At 43.2% G+C, this 16,506-nt stretch overlaps 1 protein-coding gene across 1 annotated transcript; it reads right to left on the bottom strand.

Moving 5' to 3' along the window:
* Positions 1-319: 319 nt before the first annotated feature.
* On the bottom strand, positions 320-15,995 carry LOC112216787 (ATP-binding cassette sub-family D member 2). Its single transcript, XM_024376856.2, has 10 exons — positions 14,855-15,995; positions 14,346-14,526; positions 13,425-13,546; positions 12,382-12,550; positions 7,558-7,652; positions 6,771-6,916; positions 5,906-6,051; positions 4,821-4,905; positions 4,496-4,621; positions 320-3,654 (listed from the first exon to the last, which is right to left on the bottom strand). Exons 1-10 carry the CDS (start codon positions 15,785-15,787, stop codon positions 3,441-3,443), a joined length of 2,217 nt encoding a protein of 738 aa, XP_024232624.1. The 5' UTR covers positions 15,788-15,995; the 3' UTR covers positions 320-3,440.
* Between the last annotated feature and the right edge of the window lie 511 nt (positions 15,996-16,506).

Below are 16,506 nucleotides of genomic sequence, written 5' to 3' on the forward strand. Positions count from 1 at the left end.
TTACAGGAAAATACATTTTCAAGAGCAAAAGTGTCATGAGCCAAGCATATGATTTTAAGCATGTTTGAAACTACATATGGGATTCACAGTGACGTAAACGAACACTCAGCGCACAGCCTCCGCGTGCAGAACGAACAGCAGTAGCAGAACAGGTGGGCTTAGAACGTTTTGTTTGTTTTCCCGCCATTAAAAAAAAAATCAGGAGGAGACTAGAAGAGAGGGGAGATAACGCCTGTTCTTGTCCCTCAGTCCCATGTCTCTCTGGACTGAAACAGCATCACTAGACAGAACAAAACAGACCCCATGCCCATAACATAAATGAGTTTGTTACTCTTCTTTAATAAAATCACGACAGAACACATGCATTAGTTACAAGAGGTACCATTCAATGAACAACCATTTTGCAAATCACACTTCCAATTGTTACCGTTGCCAAAATTGGATGAATTGCCGAATGACAAAGCCAAATGCTATGACACATGTCAAATACAGTACATTCGGATGTTCCACTTATTAGAAAAATGACAAAAGAATTGTTAGTACGTCAGTGTTGTGGGAACATACTAGAGTGGGCCTAACTTAACAATTTTATAGAATACCAAAGCATATTTGATTTAGTTTGACTTTGATCGAGTCTTGGTTAGATAGCTAAACTCAGGGTAAACATGTATACAGTTTCAAGCATCACCTCTCGATTCTACTCATTCCATACCGTTCTCAGTCATTTCAACACTGTTTCATCCAGTAGTATACTGTATATACTTCCTATCAACAGGGCTGAGCAACACAGAAGTTTTTTTTTTTTTTTTTAACAGTACAGGGAAATCGGGTTTCAAACTATGTCAGGTGTCCTTTTCAAGACACAAAGTATTAGTTAGAATCCCAAGGAATGAGAAGCCTGAATATGTAGGTTATTTTCAAGCTCATAACCTATTTCATAACAGTAGTTATAACCAAGTATATTACAAAATGTCAACACTTTATATCCATGAACAACTATTCACGGTGCAAGTTATTGTATTTTTCCTCCCACAATGCTGTCTGTTTAGCATTGATTGAAAGAGGCAGTTCAAATATAACATGTGATTGAGGCATCACTCACACTCACCCATTCCATGCAAAGGCAAAGTATACGTACCATATTAACAAAGTATACATTACAATATATAGTTTACATATTTATAACTCACATACATTCTTTTCCATGTCACTTCTCTTTAAGACAGTTTAGTCTGAGATGTAGTGGTCAAAATATTGCAGTTGCACTTGTACCCTTGTAAATATTCTGGCATTGCGGTTACTGATTTCATTCTGATTTGTCACAGACGTTACCAAGCCAATCAAATAACCCAGCATTAGTATGTGTCACTGATTGAAAATACCGTATAGGGCAGGGATCAACTAGATTCAGTCACCGGCTGATTTTATTCTTGAGCTGATGGTCAGGGGGCTGGAACATAATTACAAATAATGTGTAGACTGCAAATAGACTGCAAGAAGCCCAAACAGATATAATATTTGACATAATCATTCCAAACCTTGCTCGGATCTGTATACGATTACATATCTCTCTCTATTATGCGTGGCAATAATTTGACATTTTCAAAATGTTAATCTCTCTGAGCTGATTTGCTGACGTTTTTACAGTCTTTTATTTACAACGATAAAAAATAGACTTTTTTTTTTTTGCTCTTGGGGGGCCAAATTCGGGCCGCGGTCCGCCAGTTGGAGAACCCTGGTATAGGGGATACACTAAGACAACCAGGCTATAAGGCTACAGCACTAGAAGGACTGGTCTTGGATTTGACCTATATTAACCTCAGCAGCGCTGAAATGCCAGCTTTGTTCAGCAGAAGATTTACAGTGCATACACAGGTTTGAAGAGGCGTTATCAAACTCTAAAATCCCTACATTAAAAATACAATTTTATGACATTATCAAAAAAAGAAACAAACAAAGTTCACAGTATAAAGTCTGAGATAGGTCGCTGGTAACAAATATGAATTGCTCAACTAGATTGATTTGTACTGTGGGTGGCTATAACAAGGTAACATTTAATAAAACTCAGCAACCAACTAAACTGTACTGAACTACAACAGAAAACAACCGTGTTTATTGTAAAACACAATGTAAACCTCTATGCTGAAAATGTGACTTATGTTTATAGGGGTGAAGATTGCGGACCGAGACAACACAAAACACCCCTGTTCCGCGGATATTACCCTAGTGACAGTGAGGAGGGCTTTGCCAGGCGATGTGTGTGTGTGTGTGCGTTAGCGTGCGTTTGTGTGAGTGAGTCCAGTCCGATTCCTGCTGTGCTCTGCTGGAGACAAGACGGAATGCCTTGAAATCCATTGTATTTGTTCAGTGGACCAGAAGCCTATAGCAACAGACCCACAGCTCTGTCACTAATGCACCAATGTCCAATAATAGCTCCTAAGACAACCATCTCTTAGCCACTAACAAAGGTGAAAGTAGTGCACTATATAGGTCTAAGGGAGGGTGTTATTTAAAATGCAGAGCCAGATATTTTGAAAGCTACTGAGGTATTTTGAATATATTACTACACTGCAGTTCTGAGGAAATAACTTGTGAAAAACACATTCAGTCATGTTATAAGAAAGATGTCCTTATGACATAACCGCAGCGCCAGTAGCTGAGATAACAGAAAGGGACACAAATGTATTGCAGCTGTGGTACTTTACATTTGAGCAGTTGGGTTACCTTGAAAACGGTATGCTTATTAGCCTAACCTTAATGAATAACTTGATATGATTGTAAAAACGTGTATGTTCATTGTTTGATATCATCCAAAGACCTTTCTAGTAGTTTTTTTTTTACAGAAAGAAGGAGAGGGTGCTCAACCAAAGTGAGTCGAGGTGAAACCCCCCAAAAATGTGTAGAGATCATTGGACAGGAAAAGGTGCAACGCTAGCTCACCATTCTTTTAAAAAAAAGTTGAATTAGACAAGTTTAAAATATTGACATAGAAGGCTATTAAAAGGCCGAAACGTCAACCTTTTAAACTCATCTAATAAAACGACACGTTGTGCATTTTCCTGTCCATAGTACTGTTTTATTAACACAAACAAATCTATACAATAAAAGGAGGAAAATACTGTCTCACACAAAATAGCATAAGCCTACTACTTCAGCACTTGATAACTACGGCAATAACAATGAACTATTCCCCAAATTGAGTAGTGCTAGAAATGAAAAATAATTTGACTTCATTGTTCAACCAAATAAAATGTTAGTCTCAGCTTGTCAGAGATTTTAAGTCTCTCAACCACTCAGCAATAAAAACATCTAGAAAACAACAGTGTCGTGAATTCTTAAAACTCAACCCCAACATTGGAAACGTATGGGAATATGCGTTTGGTGTGCGTTGAAACAAAAAAATTATACTTTTGACTTTTCTGAACATCTCGCTCTTTCTTTCATTCCTCTGCTAAGTCGGCTGTTTTGAGGGCTGAGTCCTCTCCCAGGATCTTGCAGAGTTCGTTGAGTCTGTGTTGCATCTTGGGTATTCCTGCAAGTGAAGACTCGAGGCGTTGTTTCTCCTCGGTCAGGGAGAGACGCGTAGCGGTGTCCAGCTGCTCGAACCTCCATCCTCCCTCACCATCAAACTGTAACAGGTGAGTGTGGTACTTCCTGTCGGTATGAAAAGTGGAGCAAGAATATGTTTCTCTTTTTAATTCGTTAACTATCCAGTCGAAGCACAACATTATTTCCAAATAGTATACAATTGTCTTTGACCTTATGGTTGTGGTATGTTATGAAACAGTATTGCAGTGTTAGTGATGGCGCATGCGTCCTGTTCTATTGTGGTTGCAGTCATGTTGTGATTATTTTGTGCTGTTCCCAGCCTTGTTGCCTGGTGTAGTGTCATGTCATGTCGTGTAAAATGTCATAGTGACTGCTAAGGTTAAACAAGCAACTAAATAGCAGCAGCAATCTCCTGAGAGGAACAGACTTGCACAATATTGTGGTAGTCCTGTTTGTGTTTTCTCTGAGACTCAAAGAAAACAAAGAACAGAGCACTGCTGACTTGACAACTAGTAGTGCATTTGCTTATTTGTTTTGCGGTAGTATTTTGCATTTCCTTTTTTCTACAGGTTTCTGTACGGTTTTCCTTTAAAACTCTTCTACAGTGTTAGGCACAGAATCTGTGTGCTTCAAGACAAAAAGCGGCATACAATATTACACATTGAACGTTTGAGAAACTATCTGACTAGTCTTGCTTGTCAAACTCATGGTGCTCCACCTAGGTATTGGAGACACAGCGGCTGTCAGAAGAGACACCATGGCTGCATTTAAACAGGCAGCCCAATTCTGACATTTTTTCACAAATTGGTCTTTTGACCAATCAGATCAGCTCTGAAAAATATCTGACGTGAAAAGACCTGATGTGATTGGTCAAAATACCAATTAGTGGAAAAGAGATTGGAATTGGGCTGGACAGACTGGTCCAGATATGATATCTATCTCTTACCAGAGGGAGGGTCTATGGGTGATTGACAGTAAGGATATCCCAGCATCCTTTGCAGCCTGGAATATTTTCCCCTCCACGTCAATGCTGACAGCACTGGTGCACTCATCTAACAGGGCGTACTTTGGCCTGACACACAAGAAAAAGGAATTTAGAACTGTTTAACTTTTGAATTAACGATTAATTAAATCAGCTGGCCACCAATCAATCAACTATAGAACAAGAGAGGAAAATGGGCTATTCAATCAACAGCACTATCTACTATTCCGTTTTTCCAACCCACACGTACAGGGTTTAAGAAGGCCTACGATGGCAGGCCAAGTCGTACCTGTTGTAGAACATGCGAGCCATGCCCATCCTCTGTTTCTCTCCCCCAGACAACACATCCTTCCAGTCCATCTCTGCATCCCAACCTACACACAGACAAGCAGACACACATCACAGTCAGTTAATATTGGAAGCACTGTCATTGACCACAGTTTTATTCTCCACTGGAATAAGTAGGTTAAACGCTACCCAAAGACCAACGCAAAGGGTTTACATTTAGTGTAACCATGGTAACACCTGCGGCGAGAGCCCAAAGTTCAAGAATATTCCATAGGAGACTGACTGACTTACAAACGTTGTCTCTCTCTGAGGCTTAAAAACAAGCCTTTCCTTTGTCCCGCTGCCAAGGCGTCCTGTGTCTTTTCCGTTTTAAATTACCGGGCTTCATATTCATCTCAAAAGACCAAAAAAAACAAATACTTTCTAATCCCGATTTAGAGCCATGACGCAGGAGGAAAACGCAGGACTTCAATGTCTCTACAGCCGGCGTTTGTGAACAAAAAGGGAAAATGATAATCCCTTCTGGAGGGATCCCAAGATTATTTTAGTTGAATGACCCTCTCCTCTGGCTAGGAACCATTCACACGGTGGTTACAAAGCAGCCATTCATGGCTCTAACCGGAAGTGACTAGGCTTAGTGGTGAGGTCACATTAATGGAGCCGATTGTCGGAGAATAACAGGACCAATGGTCTCCAATTAACTACACTCTACATGTCCTTAATAAGACCAAAGATATGGATAGGGACAGGCTAGTGCCACTAGAAAATACTGAAATAACTTATTGAGTGGTCAAATGCACTTACAGACAGCGCATAGTATGATAAGAGATACAGAAAAGTTTTTATTTTTATTTTTAGGAAGGGTGTGTTAGCTGAACTGAGAGGGCCCCGTTCAGTATATGTCAGTTGTTGTTAGGGAATCCCCTTGGAAACCATATCATTCATATCAAGGGCAAATGGCTTAAAAATAGGATGCTGGGAGTTTTTGTCAGGCCAGCTCTTTTCAAAGTGCACCTGTTACTACGCCTTCAGACCCACGCAGCCCTTCTGTTCTAGGCTGACTCAGATCCCTCCCCGGGTTCTTACCGCCCTCGCGGGTCACTATCTGGTTGAGGTTAACGATGTCCAGAATGACCTCCAGGTCCGTGTCTCTGTAGCCCCTGTCATGCATGTCCTTTAGAGAGTCTGGGTAGATCACCTGGTCTCTCAGGGTCCCAATGGACATGTATGGCCTGAGGAGAGGGCGAGAGAGAGGGGGAGATAGTCAGACACAACATTTGGGTAAAGAGGTCTGTGTGTGTGTGTGTGTGTGTGTGTGTGTGTGTGTGTCACGTTTCACCATTCCAGTAAAGCCGTCAAAACACCTGGAAGATCTGGTAAATATTTCACTACTCTAAGGTCTGGTTACTCTCTCTCACTCTCCATGTAGATCCAGTTACTGAGTCTAGAGGGTAAGGTTACCTCCTGCTGATTTTCAATACATTTAACTGTGTGTGTGTGTGTGTGTGTGTGTGTGTGTGTGTGTGTGTGTGTGTGTGTGTGCGTGCATGCATGCATACAGAATATTCATCCGTGCATGCTTGTGTGTGTGCCTCTATGCAAGCCTGCATGGTACAGATGTAGGATCTTAATTTGAGCCAGTTTGCCACAGCAGGAAAATAATCCTGCAGCAACAGGAAATGTGAATTATTATGTGGATTTTAATTAGTGGCCATTTTTGTAGGGGTTGATCCATTTTTTGTTAGAGCAAATCAAGTCTGACATTTTAAAGTGGAAATTACAAACTTTAGAAGCCTTTTTAAACCCGTTTGCATTTCCTGTTGTGCAGTAACATTTGCAGCAACAATAGAGTGGTCAAATGAAGATCCTATAATCTATACATGGGTACATGCGTGTCAGCGTCGGTACATGTGTGGGCATAAGGATGTGTGTGACAGTGACAACCACTAACCTTTGTGGTATGTAGAACATGTGTTGTGGGGAGGGCTTGTGCAGCAGCCCCCCATATACAGGCCACAGCCCACTGAGGATCCTGAACAGAGAACTCTTCCCACAGCCGTTAGGACCTGTAATCAACAGGTGCATACCTTCCTCCACCTGCATGAAACAGCATTCACGCACGCACGCACGCACGCACACACACACACACACACACGTTAATAATTTCCTCACAGCTGATGTGTCTAACAACCCATGACATGAGTGTGGCAAAGCAATCACTTGATTGTATGTTGTCCCTACATCTTTTTTTCGTCATGGTTTATGTTGAGTATTAGGAAGCAATACTGTCCTTATTTTATACTATGCAATGTAGTGTAGTGTGTGTGTGTGTGTGTGTGTGTGTGTGTGTGTGTGTGTGTGTGTGTGTGTGTGTGTGTGTGATAATTACATGTGTGCTTCCTTCTTTTAGCCAGGGTTCACTTCACAAAAATAAATTCAAATCTCAAAGTGAACTAACTTCCGGGTAACACAACAAAGGACAAAGCATGTACTCCCTACCCTGGGGGAAGATGGCTGGAGGATTAGGAAAATAGTAACAGCAAACACATCACAGGTGCTGTAACATTTAGGATGATTTAGTAGGACGCACTTTCACAACGCTCTTTGGGAATGGAAACAAAAATCTGCTTTCTTATTGGATAAGTTCAGGTAGTACATCATTTGAAGTATTTCACTTCATTTGAAAACGTTTTATCACTACTGAACATCACCCAGGATGTTGATGTGTTATTTCTCACCTTGAAGTTGAGGCTGGAGACCACTATGTCTCCATTGGGAGTGATGATAGGGACACTCTCACACACAATGCCATTGTCCACATCGATGACTCTTCCTGCAGAAGACAAAGACAAAAAAAAAAAAAAAAACTGGTCATTGTGTGTCGATCAATAATTCATATGATCAGTTCAGTCAACCAGAGTGCATGTGGCTGCCAGAAAAAAAATGTGTGGCAGCATTTAAAAAGTGTGAGAAAGTGTAAAAAAAGTGCAGCTGTAGATAGCCAGGACGTGGCCAACTGACTAACTAGCTGTGTTCGCGAAGAGTATGTCCAGATGCACATGTTCACCAGTGGTATTAGCCGAGCAGTTAGAGCGTTGGGCCAGTTCCAGAAAGGTGGTTGGTTCGAATACCGGGCTGACATGGTGAAAAACCTGTCGAAGTACCCTTGAGCAATTAACCCTAATTTGCTCCAGGGGTGCCGTACTACTATGGCTGACCCTGTAAAACGACACACTTCACTGTACCGGTGTATGAAACAATAAAACATCTTATATCATGATTAAAGTCGATTGATGCTGAGGATGGATATCAGGCTTTAGACCAAGATGGCTTGAAAGAACAGCAAGAAAGATACACAGGATTAGCCTCGGCTGTTTCCCAAATTGCACCCTATTCCCTTTTGTAGTGCACTATTTTTGACAAAGGCCCATAGGTCTCTGGTCAAAAGTCAGTGTTTCCCCTAGGATTTTTGTTCTGCAGCGATGGCAAAGTTAGCGTGGGGGGGACGTCAATTCTTTTGAAAAGGACATTCTACTCCAAAATGAAAGAATATATGAATATGTTGACACCATCTGAAACGCAATTTTCTCTTTAAAAGCATTAGAATCTGTAGCCAGAAATAAATAGGCTGAAACTTGGGTTGGCCCATCTGCATTTACAGTGTATTCGGAAAGTATTCAGACCCCTGGACTTTTCCACATTTTGTTACGTTACAGGCTTATTCTAAAATGGATTAAATAGCTTTTTTTCCCCTCATCAATCTACACACAATACCACATAATGACAAAGCAAAAACAGTTTTTTAGAAATTGAAATCACATTTACATAAGTAGTCAGGTCCTTTACTCAGTACTTTGTTGAAGCACCTTTGTAAGTGATTACAGCCTTGAGTCTTCTTGGGTATGACGCTACAAGCTTGGCACACCTGTATTTGGGGAGTTTCTCCCATTCCTCTCTGCAGATACTCTCAAGATCTGTCAGGTTGGATGGGGAGAATCGCTGCACAGCTATTTTCAGGTCTCTCCAGAGATGTTTAATCGGGTTCAAGTCCGGGCTCTGGCTGGGCCACTCAAGGACATTCAGACTTGTCCCGAAGCCACTCCTGTGTTGTCTTGGCTGTGTGCTTAGGGTCGTTGTCCTGTTGGAAGGTGAACCTTAGCATCAGTCTGAGGTCCTGAGCCATCTGAAGCAGGTTTTTATCAAGGATCTCTCTGTACTTTGCTCCATTCATCTTTCCCTCGATCCTGACAAGTCTCCCAGTCCCTGCCACTGAAAAATATCCCCACCGCATGATGCTGCCTACACCATGCTTCACCGTAGGAAAGTTGCCAGGTTTCCTCCAGACGTGACACTTGGCATTCAGGTCAAAGAGTTCAATCTTGGTTTGAGAATCTTCTTTCTCATGGTCTGAGAGTCCTTTATGTGCCTTTGCACAACCTTTAAGTCTTTACTGAAGACTCATCTCTTCAGTGGGTCATATGATTGAGTGTAGTCTGGCCCAGGAGTGGGAAGGTGAACGGAAAGGCTCTGGAGCAACGAACCGCCCTTGCTGTCTGTGCATGGCCGGTTCCCCTCTTTCCACTGGGATTCTCTGCCTCTAACCCTATTACAGGGGCTGAGTCACTGGCTTGCTGGGGCTCTCTCATGCCGTCCCTGGAGGGGGTGCGTCACCTGAGTGGGTTGATTCACTGTTGTGGTCATCCTGTCTGGGTTGGCGCCCCCCTTGGGTTGTGCCGTGGCGGAGATCTTTGTGGGCTATACTCAGCCTTGTCTCAGGATGGTAAGTTGGTGGTTGAAGATATCCCTCTAGTGGTGTGGGGGCTGTGCTTTGGCAAAGTGGGTGGGGTTATATCCTTCCTGTTTGGCCCTGTCCGGGGGTGTCCTCGGATGGGGCCACAGTGTCTCCTGACCCCTCCTGTCTCAGCCTCCAGTATTTATGCTGCAGTAGTTTATGTGTCGGGGGGCTGGGGTCAGTTTGTTATATCTGGAGTACCTCTCCTGTCCTATTCGGTGTCCTGTGTGAATCTAAGTGTGCGTTCTCTAATTCTCTCCTTCTCTCTTTCTTTCTCTCTCTCGGAGGACCTGAGCCCTAGGACCATGCCCCAGGACTACCTGACATGATGACTCCTTGCTGTCCCCAGTCCACCTGGCCATGCTGCTGTTCCAGTTTCAACTGACCTGAGCCCTAGGACCATGCCCCAGGACTACCTGACATGATGACTCCTTGCTGTCCCCAGTCCACCTGGCCATGCTGCTGCTCCAGTTTCAACTTCCACCTGACTGTGCTGCTGCTCCAGTTTCAACTGTTCTGCCTTATTATTATTCGACCATGCTGGTCATTTATGAACATTTGAACATCTTGGCCATGTTCTGTTATAATCTCCACCAGGCACAGCCAGAAGAGGACTGGCCACCCCACATAGCCTGGTTCCTCTCTAGGTTTCTTCCTAGGTTTTGGCCTTTCTAGGGAGTTTTTCCTAGCCACCGTGCTTCTACACCTGCATTGCTTGCTGTTTGGGGTTTTAGGCTGGGTTTCTGTACAGCACTTTGAGATATCAGCTGATGTACGAAGGGCTATATAAATAAATTTGATTTGATTTGATTTTGGAAAACTCCAAGCAGGTTGTCATGTGCCTTTCACTGAGGAGTGGCTTCGGTCTGGCCACTCTACCATAAAGGCCTGATTGGTGGAGAGCTGCAGGAGATGGTTGTCCTTCTGGAAAGTTCTCCCATCTCCACTGAGGAACTCTGGAGCTCTGTCAGAGTGACCATCAGGTTCTTAGTCACCTCACTGACCAAGGCCCTTCTCCCCCGATTGCTCAGTTTGGACGGGCTGCCAGCTCTAGGAATAGTCTTGGTGGTTCCAAACTTCTTCCATTTAAGAATGATGGAGGCCACTGTGGGGACCTTCTTGGGGACCTTCATTGCTGCAAAAATGTCTTGGTACCCTTCCCCAGATCTGTGCCTCGACACAATCCTGTCTTGGAGCTCTACGGACAATTCCTTTGACCTCATGGCTTGGTTTTTGCTCTGACATGTACTGTCAACTGTGGGACCTTATATAGACAGGTGTGTGCCTTTCCAAATCATATCCAATCAATCGAATTTGCCACAGGTGGACTCCAATCAAGTTGTTGAAACATCTCAAGGATGATCAATAGAAACAGGAGGCACCTGAGCTCAATTTCGAGTCTCATAGCAAAGGGTCTGAATACTTAAGTTATTTGTTTTTTATTTTTAATACATTTGCAAATATTTCTAAAAACTTGTTTTTGCTTTGTCATTATGGGGTATTGTGTGTAGATTGATAAGGAAAAACGTTTATTTAAAATATTTTAGAATAAGGCTGTAACGTAACAAAATGTGGAAAGAGTAAATGGGTCTGAATACTTTCAGAATGTACTGTACCTAATTGAAAAACCCCAACAGACTAAGAACGCATCAAATGACACATATATACGTTATAACTTGTCATTCCAGGCAACTGAACATTTTAGAGGCCCTCCTCCTGGCCGCAGAGACAAAATGTTTTAAAGCAAATTTCCCAAAATTCTACACATTCTGTCATAGGGCGGAGAAAACATGTCAGTTTTAAAGTACGTCTCCTGCAATTTTATACATTTTGCCATGGGGCTGAGAGAAAATGTGCCGTTTAGAGCACATTTCCTACAGTTCTACACACTTATGCAGTGTTCTTATGCTATCTGAATGACTCAAACATTGTCACAAAATAATGCCATGCAATTTTGGGACTTTTAGATTCTCCCTGACTGTCTAGTTTTATTTTGGTGATTGTCAGTTCTCGAAGATGATCATATTTTATTTTTAATATATAGGTCCATTATCTTTTCTACATGATCTGTTTTAGTCATTTAACTTTACAGTGAAAACATTTTAACATCCCCAATTTTTTCTTTATATACAGTATATAAATATATATATACAGTATATACAGATTTAGAAGTGGTGGCCTGCCACTGGTAAATTAATATGAGGAAACTCTGAAAGTAGTGCACTATATAGAGAACAGGGTGCCATTTGGGGTGGACCCTGTGTCTCTCTCTAGCCTCTAAAAAAATAAGTTCAAATTAAAGTATTTAGTCCCATACTTCTAGCACACAATGACTACATCAATCTTGTGACTACAAATTTGGTTGGATGAATTTCCTGTTTATTTTGGTTGTGTTTTCAGATTATTTTGTTTCTGAACACTTCTACATTCATGTGGATGCTATCATGATTTGGGAATATCCTGAATGAATCGTGAATAATGATGAGTGATAAAGTTACAGACGCACAAATATCATTGAAGCTGGTAACCCTCCGGCTGCCAGATCACTCCCGGCACGCAGCTCGGGGATTCGAACCGGCAACCTTTCGGTTACCAGGCTACCAGCTCGCCTCTCTAACCCTGATTCTACCACAACCCCCTAATGTAGTATTGTAGTATACTATGGTATAGTGTACTGAATAGGGAATAGAATAACGTTAGAGTGTCTCACATGTGTAAGTGTATCCTACGTACCTCTGGACAAACGTGTACTAAATCTCAGATAGTCTACCTTTGATTTCCAAAGGCCCGTCGATGTGCATCTCTGGCCTGGCCACGATCTTCTTCTCTCCTGTTCCCATGATCGAAGCGGACGAGCGCTTGTAGACGCCCCTCTGCACCTCGCCAAACACCAGGAACATGTTGTAGACGCGTGTCGTGTAGCCCGCCAGCTCTGTGACCTATCACAGACAACAAGAAAGGTCAGAGGTCACTTGTTGAGGTAAATAACACTGGAGTCAGTTAGGTCGCCTTACCCAACAGAGTTCCATTGCCCAACAGTAGGTGTGAGCAAAGTAGAGCAGTGTGTGTGTCTTTGGGAAAAAAATCCTACAATGTGATTTTCTGGATTTTTTTCTCCTAATTTTGTCTATCATAGTTGAAGTGTACCTATGATGAAAATTACAGGCCTCTCTCATCTTTTTAAGTGGGAGAACTTGCACAATTGGTGGCTGACTAAATACTTTTTTTGCCCCACTGTATATGACTAAATGTAGCCTAACCTTCAGTAGGAAGTGTGATACTGATTTGCAAGGCAAAGGATTACAAAAACCATAGTCTGACACCAACAATACTCATTTCCTCTTATTGAAAGGTCTACCCTCCCCTACAGAGTGAAACAGTGCGCTTTCTTGGACCTCAGCCCTTTTCTCACATCCATGTAATACTGTAGATATAACTGTCATATTCACAAATATTGTAGTGGGCATATCACCACCGACACAGACAACATTCAAATCAGCACCGTGATGGGGGACATAAAATGTCCTTTTGGGCCTAAATCTGGTAACTCAAAAATAAATGTCTGCAAAATGCGTGTGGATGGACATCATCATTTTGGGATTACAATGAGGGATCTTTTTCTTTGGTGTTGCTTCATGTTGGTCAGACCGTTTGAAAGTCCTCTTGTCATGAGTGGGTCTAATGGCTCACTCGAACACTGTCCATTCACTCTAATGCCACTTGAATGTAAGAGACGAGACAGGAGAGAGAGAGAGAGAGAGAGAGAGAGAGAGAGAGAGAGAGAGAAGATAAGAGAGAAGAGTGAAACATCACCTCTTTGTAGGAGGACATGATCCTCTCGATGGCGTCAGCTCCAGAGGCCAGGAGATTGCGGGCGGTGGTGAAGGCCTCTGTCCTCTCGCTCACCAGCACCTGAGTCTGACCGTCGGCAGTCTCTGTGAGAGGGGAAATTAAGGATCGACACTATGAGATGAAATACTGGGCCCGTAGCCCCTTGGCTTTCTGATCTGTGAACACCTAGGGGGTATGGCCTAAGGAAGAGCCTAGGAACTAGGGAAAGTGGCAAAAGACCGAAATGGAACAGAGCCATTCTGTGCTTAGACCAGTAAGACTGTAATGACAGCTCTCTGTTTTTGTGGCCAAAAACCCAAAAGTTGCCATGTTATCAGTGTGTATGACACTGATGGGGGTGGAGACCACAGAAGGATGGTGGCACCTTAATTGGGGAGGACGGGCTCATGGTAATGGCTGTAGCGGAACAGGTGGAATGGTATCAAATACATCAAACACATGGTTTCCATCTGCTTGATGCCTTTCCATTTGGCATCAAACACATTATTATGAGCCGACCTCCCATCAGGCAACAGTAGCATTCCGCTGGTTAGCAGCTAACAGGACAATAGGGACAACAGGATGAATATACCCTTACCAGCACAACAAAGTCCTTGTTGAATAACACCTACAGGGTATCGTTGAGATAGTTGGTTCCCGTGGGTTAACACATGCTGATCAGCTACTACTGTGTGTGGAACATGCAAATGAAGAGGGGCTGTTTTTGGGGGGCTTTGTGAGTCCAGCACAAAATGACCTGAATAGAACCAAACGTCAATCGGTTCAAATGAAAGACGGAATAGGCTACCTGCTGGTATGCACAAACAGAGATCAACCATGACAACCCTTTCTGAAAACAAGGGGCTTTAGAAGAAAACAAGATGATGTCGTGGTGACTATTACCGCTGTCAGCGAAGCCGGTAGCTGTGATGATGGGCACAGCCACCATGACCAGTCCACAGCTACTCCACACGTACTTCATGAGGAACTGCTCCACCATGATGTACCACAGACGCTTGGACAGGATCAAGTTCATCTGCTCCGCCAGGGCCCGGTAGCACTTCTGCAGCTGACGCATCTCCACCTGACACACACAGGACCGGCAGACACAGACAGGCAGTTTACATTGCAGTCACAAAAAGTATCTGGCCTACACAGCACAGCACATTCACAACAAATGGATTGCAAATAGAGTTCACATAGCATTCACATTGTATGTTAGTTATTTTGTACTGGCAAAACAAGTGCATATAAGGAGGCTGTCAATCAAATGATTGAAATTCACATTTGGTAATTGAATATGATGTCATAGGTGTGCATTGGATCCAACTCCAAGGGACCCAACCCATTGGTATTGCTATTATAATAAATACATTTGCATGGAAAATCCACCACGCATCTTTCTTGTATACCTTGTGGCCCCTGTAGAAGGCTATCTCCTCTGCATTGGCAATGATCCTGGAATGCACATAGCGTAAATGGCCTTTCCTGTGGGCCTCCTCAGCTACTAGCTTTCCGAATTTCGGCGAGCAGGCCCTCAGAACCTTGGCCGTGCAAAACACCACCAGCCCGGCCAGCAGGGTCGGCCCGCTGGCGTTGGCCCCCCTGGACCGGGCCGTCTGGATGAGGGTGTAGGAGGTGAGTATCACATCCAAGATGGGCTTGGTGAGGTTCGAGTAGAGATGCGCAACGGATTGGGAAAACATCATTACGTCCTCGGTAAGAGACTGGTCCGGGTTGGTCAGTCTCCCGTCCATGTTGCTGACTTTGTAGTAGGTCTGGTCTGTGAAATAGGTGGTGTAGGCATGGTCCACTAGCCGTGTGCGGAAGGCGAGGGCCAGCTTGCACTCGAGGTAGCGGATAACACTGTTCACGAATGTGGCCGGAATGGCAATAAGGAGCCATTTCATCAGTTGGATGATGAAGCTGCGTGGTTCTTTCTCAACGATTGTTTTCACAATCTTGCCATCCAAGCCTGCGACATAGATAGACAGAAATGTCCGTGAAATTAACGCGACCGAATGCAGAGACAGCAATCCGAGCTCTTTGGAAACAAGCTTTGGAAAGAGGATTTTGATGAGTTCAAGTATCTGTTTAAAAAATTCTGCGTTTACCCCTGGCGACTTTTTATGACTCAGGGCATCTGTTTGTGATTTAACGCCAACCGTCGAGCCATTTTCCTCGGCCCTGCTATTCCTGCATCCATTCCGTTTTACGAATTGTCTGCAGACGATGGGGTACAGGGTTTTCACCCCGTAGGCAGCGGCCGCGAGAAAGACAGCTCGCTTCGCTGCAGTCGTCCGGTCCCATTTCACTCTGAACGCCGCATCAAGTATATTGGACATCTTTTCCCCTACGCAGCGATCAAAGAGCTAGTCCGGTTATTTCAGTGCTACATCCATCGGGGATTTTAGTATGATTATGGATCTGGAAGCGAAAAGAAAAGGAAAAACCATCTCCCTCATACAACGGTGAGATGTTCAAGCTAGAAAACCCACCCGCTAGCTACGTTCTAGTGTTTCCGTCATTTGGTTTGGCAGTGTTTTATTTATTATAGGCAACACCCCGGAAAGACACGATACGGTTGTGAGGGACGTATTCAAATGAGGTCCCTACTGTACGTTTTTACTATACACACACTGTATTGTGACTATATTTTGTCAGTGAGTGTAGTAACGCGGTTACTACGAACGCCTCTCTCGTCTTTGAGAGGGACATAGTAGCTATGTCATGTATTTGTCTGTTGGCTTGGCTCCTGCATCTTTGTACCTCTCTCTCAACTCAAACTGAAGCATCATTATAATCGGCTACTTGATGAGAACGTTTCACTGGTAGCTAGCTAACTAGGTTTCATAAAAACTCAACAACTATCAACTACCGTATGCTGTTAGATACATTTTCTTTCAAGTGCTGATAAAATATATGTCCCAATAAAAAAATGTTTTTGTCTGTCTGATTTTACTGGGCAAAGTGAATTGGGTCGGTGGTTCAAGCGGAGTTTGATAGCTAGCTAGCTAACGTTAGCCTCGTTAGCACTTTTACAGATGTAACGTTAACGTTACTT

This window comes from Oncorhynchus tshawytscha, linkage group LG17 (assembly GCF_018296145.1).
Source record: "Oncorhynchus tshawytscha isolate Ot180627B linkage group LG17, Otsh_v2.0, whole genome shotgun sequence".
In the NCBI taxonomy this organism is placed as follows: Eukaryota; Metazoa; Chordata; class Actinopteri; order Salmoniformes; family Salmonidae; genus Oncorhynchus; species Oncorhynchus tshawytscha.

Excerpts from the sequence above, each read along its gene's own strand:
- LOC112216787 (XM_024376856.2), bottom strand. The coding sequence starts at position 15,787 with ATGTCCAATATACTTGATGCGGCGTTCAGAGTGAAATGGGACCGGACG. Across the intron at positions 6,052-6,770 it reads ATGTTCTACATACCACAAAG|GCCATACATGTCCATTGGGA; the intron begins GTTAGTGGTTGT and ends CCCTCTCCTCAG. Across the intron at positions 3,655-4,495 it reads ACCCATAGACCCTCCCTCTG|GAAGTACCACACTCACCTGT; the intron begins GTAAGAGATAGA and ends TCATACCGACAG.